Genomic DNA, 13,026 nt, shown 5'->3' with positions numbered 1-13,026 from the left:
ACAAGTTAGGCATATGGCAATTCTTCCTACTTGGTGCCTGTTCACTCTTGGTCTGTTTCCAAATAAGGGATTGTGATTAAGAAAGAGTCATCAAGAGCAAAGGGGAAAGACTGCTAACAACCAGGACGACCAAGGACTTGTGTACAGGCCAGAGCAATGCAAGATTCTACTCTGTATATCACTTAGCAAAGTGCCACATGAATGCATCCTAATTTTAATTAAGATAATTTGGGAGGTGCATTTATCTGCTCTCCAAAGCAAGATTCTTTCTCCTGCAACTGAAGTAAGACAGGTTACATTTCAAGTTTTTTCCCTCAAGATTCTTAATTTGAGAGGAATAATAATGAAAACAACACCAATAATATGTATAAAGCCCTTACTCTAGGTTGCTATTTAACTCTATTAAGTTAACCCTGTTTAACACGTGAAGAAAGTAAAGTGCAGAGAGGTTCAGAGACTTGCCTAGGCTTACACAGTTGTTAAGTATTAGAGCCTGGATTTGCATTCAGCATAAGATTCTAGGGCTCAGATGGTAAAGCGTCTGTCTACAATGCGGGAGACCCGGGTTCGATCCCTGGGTCGGGAAGATCCATTGGAGAAGGAAATGGCAATCCACTCCAGTACTATTGCCTGGAAAATCCCATGGACAGAGGAGCCTGGTAGGCTACAGTCCCTGGGGTCGCAAAGAGTCGGACACGACTGAGCGACTTCACTTACTTACTTAGAAGATTCTAGAACCCAGGCTCTCAACAACCTAAATAAGAAATTGTGCTGTTCTTAATTCAGTGTTATGACAAACACATTTTTACTGCTAATTAAAAATATCATGTAAGTACTCAAAGTAGATATTTATGTAAATGTAAACACACACTGAAGAACTATAATATTTATTTTCTTAAAAAAAAATGGTTTTGCATGCTATTTTGTCCCAGGGAAAAGCCTTATTTTCCTTCAGAATGAAGAGGAATAACATTTGATTTTGTGGGGGAACTGTTAAAATTACTTTGATGGTTCCAGTCGTGCACAGCATTAAGATTTATGACAAATATGTAATCTGTTTATTTGTCACCCAACTTGGCTGGCTTCCAAATGTTTCCTCTTAGTAGCTCTTGATTTTTGTTTGGATTTTTTTCAATCACCAAATAGTCAAACAACAATGTCTGAATCACGTTTGCTCCAGTTAGAAAATACCAACATGTTGAAAGGCAGCTTTGGTTATTTAAAACCCTACTACATTCACGTGCAACTTTGAAGAGCATGCATGCTTTCATGGACTGGATTTTTTAAAGAAGCAAAAAGAGGAAAAAACCCCTAAAACAAACAAGTTTGCGGCTCAAGTCCCTTCTTTGCTATTTACTGCAGTGAGTTTTCCTACTCCGTTTTGCTGGCGAAAGCACGCTCAACAGATCAAACTGTCCGAAAAAGGCCGTCTGCATCCCTCATGTTTAGAAGAGAGGGATTTCGTTCTCTTTCCTTCACACATCAAAGAAAGCACTCGGGGAGGAAATAAACCATAATTAGGCATGAGCAAGCGAGCAGACCGACCCCTTCCTCTCCCTTCCCCATCCCCGCCCCCCGGGCCCTGGCAACCATCCTGGGCGCGAGCGAGGAGCCGGCCACCGCAGCAGCTGCAGCGAGCGCGCGTCCACGCCGCGCCCGTCGCTAGGATCTGGGCGGCGGCGGGGCCGGCCCGGGGTCGCGCGTACTCGGGAGCGCGCTCATGCAGCGGTTTTCTTCTCCCACAATCCAGAGGCTTGCGGCGCGGGAGGGGCGGGGAGTCGGCGGAAGGATATGGCCGCGGAGGGAGCTGCACGCTCCCTTTGACGGCTGGCTGGAGGCGCTAGTTGAGCGGCAAGGAGCGGGGTGTGATGCGGCACTGCGGTTCTGAGGCCGTTACTCCGGCTCCTCTAGAGAGGGCGGAGGAGGAGGCTGGAGCGCGGCGGTGATTTTGTGCCAGGGCTTCCCAGAGGCGCACTGAAAAGGCTGGCGGGGCTCGGGAAGCTGGGGGGTTAGGGACACTCATTCAAGCCCCCACCCCCCGGGAGGGGAAGGGGGCAGGCGGCGAGGCTCGAAGGCGGCTGAGAGATGGTGTGTGCTCGGGGGGAAGGAGCGAGTGCTGCCTGTCGTTGGTGAGGGGCTGCAGGCAGGGAAAGCTCCGTGGGTCAAATCTGTTCCATGCCCACTGGTGGGTGGAACGTGTTGAGCGGAACACTGAGGTCTAGCCTGGCGGCCGCTCGGAACCCTTAACGTAGTATCTAACGTGGGATTTCATTTAGCCCACGGTGGGATTAATTCGTTGGGGGCAGCCTCGCTGGTCTGGCTTCTCCAGGAGCTGGGCAACCTTGACGGGCTTTTTGTCTTGCTGCTCCAGCCCCTTCTCCCTTCCTCCTCCTCCAGATGCCTTTTCTCTGCCCCTCCTCGCCCGGTACAGACATTTCCAGCGCAGGCTGCCGCTCGTGGCTGCTGTCGAAGCCACTTTTCGGGATTTCGATTCGTTTCCCTCTGGGGTGTTTTTTGAGGAGGGAGAGTTTTTTTCCCCTCCACGATGGGATTTTCTTCCCGTGCCAAAGTGGACTTTCATTGATTTCTACTTACTTCTTCAGCGTTTAGTGACCAATACTCTAGGCGTTTTTTTGTGGTAGTTCCTTTTTTTTTTTTCAAGTACATTCTCTGTAAAATGGAGAACGAGGTTTTTACTCCCCTTCTGGAGCAGTTCATGAACAGCCCCTTGGTCACTTGGGTAAGTGGGGTGTTATTTGTTGCATATTTTGCTGCATTATTTGAGGCTGCAGAGATGGAGGTGGGCGTTCGTGTCGTAATGATCCTTCTGTTCTAGGTTAAAACGTTTGGACCTCTGGCTGCAGGAAATGGGACCAACCTGGATGAGTATGTGGCTTTGGTGGATGGGGTATTCTTGAACCAAGTCATGCTTCAAATGTAAGTGCTCTGTTTTTTCTTTCTAGGCAGCTTTTTTTTTTTAATTGCACACTGTGAACTTAGAGACTATGTTTTAAGATCTTTGATCAGAAAAATTCAGGTGGTTTAAGAACTGCACCTTGAAAGGTGATAATCTTACATGCCCACCCCATTTATCACAAGCCAGTAATTATACCTGTTAAAATTGTGAAACTTTAATTTTTCATTCTGCAAATCATGTATTGTCACTTACTGTCTTCAGTGCTGAAATCCAAACCACATTGTGTCCTTTTTGATAATTTGGTAAAATGAGGAGGAGAATTAGAATAGTTTCCTGAGGTGGGGGCCTGGGGGGGGAGCGTTTACTGTAAAGTTATGTGCATTTGGTACAGAATGTTTCTTATTAACCTTTGTGTCTAAAAATAAATGGCTCAAATTTTGAAACTGGTGAAGTAACAGATTTCAGAGAAAAGAATTTCAAATAGCAGTTCTGATTGGTGAAGACTTGCTGTAGGAAGTAATTTAAATGCATATAATAACTAAAGTCTGATTAGATGATTGATTGTGTGAATTATTTGATTAATATTTGGGGAATCATTTTAAGGTGTTCTTAGAGCTTGTTTTGAAATGCAGGTGATTGAAATCTTGATGACAATTAGCTAATGATTTAGTAGGCAAATCTTTGTTTTTTATATTTATAATGTTGGCTTTAAATTAAGTAGAAAAGTGTTTTTGAGGTGGCAGTTGAATATCGAAATCACATTGGTAGCTGGGTCAATGAAATAAAAACTCTTTATCATAGATATTGTAGCACTAGGTGCATTCTCAGCACATCAGTGTAGTGAATATTACAGCTGTGCTCAAAATTATGTGTATTAGCCTTATTTCTCTTGAATACTACCTGATTACAAGAGTAGTTTGAAACTTTCTATTTTAAGATATTCTTTGTGTTAGATATGTGGGGAATTTAGTGCATTATTCGTAAATGTTACCAGAGAATAAGTCTACTGTTAATAGACTAATACCCTAACATAAAAATGATCAATTCTGTATATCTTTGGTATTAGTTTTCTCTTTAGATTTTTCTACTTAAAAGAAGGTATAGTGAAATCCATAAATGACTGTTCCACTTGTAACTTCAGTCTGTGTACTCAGAGTCTTGTAGTCTGTATGCTCAGAGACTTTGTGTTGTTTTTCATATATGTGTTGATCGTACAGCAAAGTATTACACTACTACATGTTTCCAAAAGTGTTTTTTTTTTTGTATAGGCACCCAAAGAAATATGTTATCTGAATGTTTTTTTTTTTTCTTAAGAAAGGAAAAGGGAATGATGTGGACATAATTATTTCCAGGGATAATAAATATATTTTGGGCAGCTTTCCCATGGAAGTATCTTTAATCTTTGAAATATCCCTCTATTTTCCAAGCAAAATGGTAGAATAATTAAACCAACTTCTATTTTAGGGAACACAAATGACAGGAAGGGTAGCCATTACAGTAGATACTCAGAACTTGTTCCCCTGTGTCTCTTTTCTCATTTGTTTTTAGACAGAAGATTTTGAGTTTGTATGTTGAACCCTAAAAAAAGGTGTGTTCATAAATATAGGAAAATACATCAGTTTTCTCCTTTAATGGTTTTTATTTGAATGATTCTTTTTCCAAGAAATATTTAGTGGATATTTTTTGAAGCCAGAATAGTTAGCCGAGGTGCTAAAAACAGACACTTTAGCTTGTTTCCACTTTGGGTATAGTTTTATACTTAAAATATATATGTGTGTGTATATTTTGAAGTAATGGTGTTCCAAAATAGTGGTTGCCAGGTTGTTTTTTTGGGAAGACTAGCTCCATTCCAAACCTCAAATCTGCTTCTGTTTTTAATTCCACCTTTTAGTTTCTTTAAAAGTTTTTTCAGTGTCCTAATTCTGTTCTGAATGACCTGTATAAATTAAAGGAAAAGAAAATTAAGAAAAAAAGAAAGACATATGTTTTAGTTTTTTAAAAAGTGTCTTATGAGATCAACACAAATTTATTGTAATTTATTACCTAATTATTTACCTAATAGGGCAACAAAATACACATTGTTTTAAAAGCTATATTTTGCTAATTTTGAAATCATTAAGATTTCTACTAAGCACTTTGCTCAAATTAACTTTTGATTTATTATATTAAATTGTCAGTTGAAATTGTACCTAGTAAGTTAACCTAAAAATAATTTCTAGATTAAGTTTGGTTATAGAACTTGTGGGTGAGAACCGTTTGTAAGTGCAGCATATGGATTATTTTGTGTGTGTGATATTTCTTGTGCTTGGAGTTCATTGAACTTCTTGGATCTGTGGTTTTATAGTTTTTATCAAATTTGGAAAAAATCTGGCCATTATTTCTTAAGTATATATGTATATATGTCTTTTCTTTGTCCCCTTTCCTCCTCTTGGAAGTCCAGTTACATGTAAATCAGGCTCCTTGATGTTTGTTGATATACCATTCGGTTTTCTTTTCAGTCTTTTTCTCTGTTTCACTTTGGGTTATCTTGCTAATTCATTAATCCTTTTTTTCTGTAATGTTTAATCTGCTGTTAGTCCCATCCAGTGTGTTTTTCATTTTAGATACTGTAGTTCCATCTCTAAAAATTCAATCTTTTTTTATATCTTCCATGTCTATAGATGTCATGTTTTGTCTTTTCTGTAGCTTCTTGAACATAGAGAGTACAGTAATAATTGGCTTAATGTTCATGTCTTCTAATATTGTCTGTGCTGTTTCTTGGTTGGTTTTGATTGATTTTTTTTCTCACTATGGATTGTGCTTCCTTGCTTTTTGCATACCTGGTAATTTTTTTATTAGATGCCAGACATTTGAAATTTTACTTTGTTGGGTGCAGGATTTTTTTGCATCTCATTAAAAATATTTTTGAGCTTTGTTTTGGAATGCAGTTAAGTTACTTGGAAACAGTGGTCTTTTCAGATCTTGCTTTTAAGTTGTGTTAGGCAGTACCACTTTGCTCTGTTGCACTGTTGAGGCAAAACCCTTTTGAGTACTCTGGCAGTGGGAACAGGGACCTGTTCCTGGCCTTCTATGCGCTCTGGGTGGTGTTCCTTCTAATCCTTCTTAGTGGTTCTTTCACTGCCCGTGGATGGTTTCTTCACACATATGTACTGATAAGTACTCAGCTAAAGACTTGAGGGATAACCTGTGCAGATCTCTGGATCTTTCTGAGCAGCTCTCTCTTAGGTGCTCTGCTGTGTATATGAAGGTCACCTTGCTGTCCCCAGGCTAAGTTCTGTGTCCTGGATTCAGGGAGACCACTGTGCTCTGCCTCCGTTCCCCATTCCTGTTCTGCGGCCTAGAAACTCTTTCAAGGCAATAAACTGGTACAATGGTAGGATTTATTTTGTATGTTTCCCATCTATGAAGGATCTACTGTTCTTTGTTGCCTGGTGTCCATTGTTTTGAAAAATGCTTCGTATGTTTTGTGTCCTTCCCCGCCGCCCCCCCACCCAGTTGTTTCAGGCAGGAGGGTAAATTTGGTTCCTTTAATTTCATCTTGGCCAGATGTGAAAATCTGTTTATATACTTAAAACCTGTCTTGTATTCCCGCTTTCAGATGTGACAGAATTTTATTATAGGATCCTTATGGTAGAATTGTTTTTTTTTCATCTAAAGAGTAAGAATATTCATTAATTTAGTGACTTCTGGATTTGCCATTTTTGACCCAGAATTTGAAAGTAAACAGTGGACCTCTTCATTCTAGTTTATGACTCTGCTTATCATTTCAGAGTCTGTTCACTGGTTTGGGATTCACTTTATTCAGAGATGAATCCTGAATTTCATTGAGTAGCTCCTTGAATCAAAGAATCTCTGTAAGAGCCTGTGACAAGGCATCAGCCCCCTAACTAATGGGAAGAGGAAGCTATTTAGAGGTCTGTAATGATGGCCAGCTCTTCTGCATGCTGCAGGGCATTTTCCTACTTCAACCAGATGAGATCTTTTCTCTTCAGTGTTAGTTATCAGACATAGGGCTTTGGTGACAGTGAAGTGGAAATAATCATTTTCCTGTTTGAGATGTCATACAGTTTTGCAACCAATTTAGGATATTACTTGCTGTGAATTTTTAAGGTATTTGTGACATGTAGTTGATTTCATAATTTTAGTCATACTACTCTAAGCAGTTGAAAATATGGTTATGTTAGGGTTTTAAGTACTGAAAAGTTGTTAATAATATCAAAACCATATTTGGAAATTCTGTGATTCAACCCCATTCGATAGACCCCTACAGTACTTGAATTATGTAGTAATTGTGATATACTTGTTTATGGCATTTCTTCTTTTAGAAATCTTGAATTTGAAGGGATTTAAAAAATCATCTACCATGAAAATCATTCTTATGTGACACATGGTCATCCAACTTCTGCTTAAGTATTTCCGAAGAAGCAGCTTCATAAAGTATACCTAAAGAAGGCATTAAATAGAGGAAGTTGACTGAGAAATCTTCCTTTATTCTATTAGTGCTTAAGATTCAAAAATACACTGTGCTAACTTCATGACTAAGTAACTGTCAAATGTCTAATAAAATACATGTTTTCTTACCAAGTATGGCATTGACTCTGAATTTTGGTATGGTCTCTCATACAGTTTTTGTTCAGGTTTTTTTTTTGTTTTGACTTCTTTAAGAACGCACTCATGATATAGTCAGAGTTGCTCTCTTTCTACCTGGTTTTTGATTTACCTCCCAAGTATTTCTCAGATGTGTCCTTGACTCGGGTTAATGCAGTAGCCCCTGACTGGTTTTCTTACCTTTAGCTTGCCCCACTTCAAGTTGTCTCCTCATCTGTAATCATGGGAAATTTTTCAATATGCAGATTTTATCATGTCACTCCTATCTGTAAGATGGCTCAGCAGCCTTCTTCTGCCTTCAGAGTAAACACGTTATGGAATGTCTAGACTACTTTGAGATCTGGCTACGGCCCGATTCTCTGTTTTTATCTTTGCATAGTACCAGTTCTCAAGTGCATGCCCGAGGATTGAGCGAATTTAGAGTTCCCAAAGACAAGTTGTGTTCTCACATGTCTCTGTGCCTTTCTGTACACATTTCCCTTCCTTAGAACACTCTCCACCTCCTTACTAGTGTTTTCTTTAGCTTTGCAGCCATTCCCTGGGCCATCTGAGGCTTAGCACTCCTTGTGCTTCCGTAGGACCCTATATATACCTTGGTAATAGCAGTTTTTGGTATGCTAGACTCTACTGACTAACCTGTGAGTGTCTTGGTACCAAAGACTATATCTTTTATATCTTTGTTCCTAACACAGTGCTTGATACACAGTAGGTTCTTGCTACACTTACCTTGAGTGAATGAATAGTAGGCTGTGTGGTAAAGTGGAATGAATTTGGGCTTTGCATCAGGTGGACTTGGTTTCACATCACCATACTTGCCTGTTCATGTTTCCTCAAACAAGTCATGATCTTTCACAGCTTGGTTTTGTATGATCTCTATTGGTGTTATCTCACTTCTGAGTTTTCTCATTTATAAACAGGATAAAAAGAGAATCACAGTGTTATTATAAGAATCAAATAGGATGGTTTGTGCACAATGCTTAGCATATAGCGAGTGCTAAGTAAGTGTTAGCTGTTGAAATCTTTTATTTCTATTATAATAATAACTGTCTTCTGGACTTCCCTTCCTCCCCCCACCTTTTTTTTTGTGCCAGCAAATTCCTACTCATCCTTTAACATGCTGAGAAGCCCCTTTGCAGAGTTAATTGTCCTCTCCTGTGTTATTCCTTAGCTACCTTTACTAAATTGTTAAATTGTTGTTATTGCTAGACAGTTAGCATTTGGAGGCTAGAGATTCAGTGTTACGAGTCACCAGCACTTAGCATAGTGCGTGGCATGTATCGTCAGCATGTAGCATAGATTGGTACATCTAAGTTTTCAGTAAAAGTCAAAGGAATGAATGCACGTTTTGTAATTTTATTAATTGTCAAAATTTTGAGGACACTCTCTAGTTTTAGTGTTGTACAATTTTGTTTTACTTTTTAGTTTGTCTCCCTTTTTTCCCTAAATTAAAAAAAAAAAATATTTGTTTTTGGTTTGCTAGGTCTTCATTGCTGCACTGGTTTTTCTTGAGTTGTGGAGAGTGGGGGCTAGTCTGTAGTTGTGGTGCATGGACTTCACAGACCCTAGGGTGTGCCAGCTTCAGTGGTCGCGCTTCCTGTGCTCTCAAGCACAGGCTCAGTGGTCATGCTACACTGATTCTTACCACTGAGTCACCAGGGAAGCCCTTTAGTTTGTCTTCCATTTCTCCTTGCTTTTGTTTTCCCTCTGTCCCCTTATTTATTTTAATTACCTTTATTGGAGTTTTCCCCTTATGTTTTATGTGAGGTGGTAAGAACAAGTCATAGTTGGTGGTTTTGTATGGTATTAGAATATATAAAGCCTTCAGTTTGCGTTCTAGTAACTTTCTTATTGATGTTCAACATACTGAGATTTTTTGTCCCCAGCTTAACAGTAAAAATTCAAATTAATAATTTGTGGAACTTAGAATTCATAAATTCACAGTTTTGTATCTGAAGAGGTGAATCCCAGCCTCCTATCACCATCCCTGACTCTGGCACCACAAAGCGATCTTCTGTGCATGCCTGTGGACATCCTGCATGTACCTGAGGTCCAGGCTCTTGTACTCCCTCTTCCAAACAGCTACTGCTTGGCCCAAGGATGTACACATCTGTAGCATTGAACACATCCTCAGAACTTACGGGAAAAGAGGCCTGTGCAGGTGCTGAAATTGGGTTAGAGGTATTTTAATAAGAAATTCCACAGTTCCAGAGAAGTGGAGTGTCATCAAGAAGTGGTAGGGGTTTGTCCTCTTGTTTTCATGGACTTCTTGCCCAGTGGTGAGGGGCATGTCCTGAGGAGGGCCAGAGTGCCACTCTGGACAGAGACCTCTTTTGCCAGGATCTATAAACATAATGAGAAGGATAAAAGGGATGGTTCATTCAGAGATCACTTCATTCATTTAATAGCAAAATCTGTACACAAACTGTCTGATAGGTGTTTGGGATGTGATGCTGAGTAAGATACAGTCTTTTGCCCACTAGTAACGGAGACGACATGTAAACAAATTGCAGCGTGACATACGTGCTATGTGGTGGAATTATGTTCTTGGTACAGTGTTGGCACAGAGAGGTAATCATTTACATTGAATAGGAGCAGTCAAGTGAATAGAAGTCACAAATAGTGGCAATAGGAGGGAGGACGTTTTAAGTAAAGAAAATAACATGAAAAGAAACATGAAAATGTGAATAAAAATGGTGGAATTGGGGAGCTGTAGGATATTTTATGTGGCCAGAGCAGAGATTGTATGCTTCTTGCACATGGGAAATGAATTGAAGAGGTGGAGAGTGGCAAGCTGTCCTTAAGAAACCGCATTGAGAAGATCGAGTGTTTTCCTGGAGAGATGAATATTTGTTCAGGTCCTCTCCAGAGAAACGAAACTGACAAGATTGTATCTGTGTCAGTGTGTCTGTATGTGTATGTGTGTACATGTGTGTGGGGAGAGAGAGAGATGTATTAATAGATTTATTTTAAAGAATTGGCTCAGGAGATTGTGGAGGCTTAGTCTGAAATTTAATGGAATGGGCCTGCGTGAACTCAGGGAAGAAATGCGCTGAGTTCAAAGGCAATTTTCTAGCAGAAAATTCTGTTTGTTCCATTAAGGTCTTCAAATGGTTGGACAATGCCCATCCCAATTATGGAGGATAATCTGCTCTACTTAAAATCGGTTGATTTAACATTGTTAATCTTGTCCAGAAAACACCTTCACAAAACATGCAGAATAATATTTGACCAACTATCTGGGCACTGTGTGTTCCAGCCAAGTTAACATATATAATTAGCCATCATAACTAGTGTTTGTTTAACCGGGTCCACAGGTATTCTTGGGAATCTTTAGAAATTTTAACTTTCTTGGTTTCATGTCAGTTTTTAAAATTCTTTTTCAATTAGTAATAGTAAAACATTTCTTTTGCAGTAGTAATTCCCTATTGAATGTTGGTTTTTTTAAATCATAGATTTTAAATTAGTTTCTGAAGTGACTTTTTTTCAAACAGGCGCCTAAGACTCTTAGGATGTCTATGGACAGATCCTCAGAGATTCTTGATAATTTGTTTCTTTAAAATTTGTCACTCACTACTTTATTCCCATCTTGAAAAGCATTAATATAAACTAAAGAACATTGGAATAATTAAGCAGATAGCATTTGCATTAGAAGGACTGAGTCTGAGACCAGAACAGAGATAGAAACCACGTTGATGTAGAAATGATATGGAAGAGAGAATGCTGACGTGATGGGAGTCGGCTACCATTTTGGTATGGAGAATGAGAAAGGGATGTGTTTAAGATGATTATCAAGCTTTTTGCTTGGGTGGAGAATGGTTGGTAGAGGGGCTTCCCTGGTGATTCTGTATTACTGATTCGTCTTGCAGTGCAGGGAATGTGGGTTTGACCCAGGGATCCAAGATGTCACATGTGGGTTTGACCCAGGGATCCAAGATGTCACAGGCAACTAAGTCTATATGCCTTAATAAGACCTGATGCAGCTATATAAATAGATATTAAAAAAAAAAGAATGGATGATAGTGGTAGTGCCTTTTGTAAGTAAGGCATTATGATAAGTTAAGGGGGGCGAGAAGTGTGGAAAATAATTTTATTTTGGAATGTCCGGTGAACAGTGAGAAATATCTTGTGGGCAGGTGGATATACATGGGTTTGTGCTCAGGAGAAAGGCTTAGAATAGAGAGAGAAATACGGGAATTAGCTTTTAAGTTTGTAATAGAAATTAAGGACATGGATTTCAAAAAATAAACAAAAGGGCCAATGACATATCCTAGGAAGCAGCAACATTTAAAGGCTGGAAGTTAGAGGAAAGTGGAAAATTTGACAAGGCTGCTGGGAGGAAATCACAAAGGGAGTCAGTTAAAAATGAATACAAGTATTGTCTTGCAGGGTTGATGGCTTATTTGAGATTTGGAAACCACACATTTTAGCAAGCCAGTCAGCATGGTTGAGTTCGGTGATGCTTAGCACTCAGAAACTGACCCAGAAGATCTGTGGAGTTTATTCAAAATTAGGGATTGATTCAGATATGTGGAGTGGGAACATTTTCAGATGAGAGGTGAAATGAATAGAATGTGAGCATTAAAGTGAGGAGGGAGGGAAGTGTCATTAGGGGAGGTTGATAGACTAGAGTTTGTAGTAATGAAAAGTTGGTTTAGAAGGAGTGAAGAAGTGAGACAGAGTAGTGTGTGATGTTGAGGTCAGGGGGGACTTTTGGAATTTGAGCTTTTGGAGGTTTCAATTCTGGGTGGTCATTTAGAGCCAAACTTATACCATAGTAATGGGTGAATACAATAAAATAGAGTGAAGGTAACTAAAGTTGAGAAGGAACTTATTTCCTTATGCTTTATGAAGCTGTGGTCTCTTGATCACCATTAGAGGTAGGCAAAAGTATTTTGAATTAAAAAAGAAAGCTGGATAATAAATAGCTCATTTTAACGATGTTATAATTTAAGAAAATTTCAATAGTAGGGAAAGAAGACCAGTAACTGGAAATTTTATTAGCATAACCCTTGTATTAAAAATCAAACTTTGTGAAATAGCTAAAGTTTTTGGGGAAGTTTTTTTAAATGATGTATTCTTAATGTGACTTACTTTCCTAATGATAACCAGAAAAATATTTGAACTTCACGTTACCATTGACAACACGACTGTTGCCTTTCCCTAGCTTGGTAAGGGACCAAGGATGATGGCTTAAGTTTTAGGTGTTGAGTTCTAGTCCTTGAATAAGACCTGGATTATTTATTACAAAGTGGTAGTGGATAAGACCTGGTAGGCTGCAGTCCATAGGGTCGCTAGGAGTCGGACACGACTGAGCGACTTCACTTTCACTTTTCACTTTCATGCATTGGAGAAGGAAATGGCAACCCACTTCAGTGTTCTTGCCTGGAGAATCCCAGGGATGGGGGAGCCTGGTGGGCTGCCATCTCTGCAGTCGCAGAGTCAGACACAACTGAAGCAACTTAGCAGTGGATAAGAAGTGAAGAAAGACCACTGGAGGCAAT

The 13,026-nt window shown here is 39.5% G+C and overlaps 1 protein-coding gene across 1 annotated transcript in view; it reads left to right on the top strand.

Moving 5' to 3' along the window:
- The first annotated feature begins 2,677 nt into the window (after positions 1 to 2,677).
- CCDC88A (coiled-coil domain containing 88A) overlaps positions 2,678 to 13,026 on the top strand; it is a 114,397-nt gene continuing 104,048 nt past the window's right edge. The window contains exons 1-2 of the mRNA XM_052648821.1: positions 2,678 to 2,740; positions 2,837 to 2,937. Of these exons, the coding sequence (XP_052504781.1) occupies positions 2,678 to 2,740; positions 2,837 to 2,937 (164 nt within the window). The remainder of the gene's footprint in view (positions 2,741 to 2,836; positions 2,938 to 13,026) is intronic.

The sequence above is a fragment of the Budorcas taxicolor genome, chromosome 11 (assembly GCF_023091745.1).
Source record: "Budorcas taxicolor isolate Tak-1 chromosome 11, Takin1.1, whole genome shotgun sequence".
NCBI lineage: Eukaryota > Metazoa > Chordata > Mammalia > Artiodactyla > Bovidae > Budorcas > Budorcas taxicolor.
Note: the sequence above shows the minus strand (reverse complement) of the source record. Positions and strands in the feature narration are given on the sequence as shown.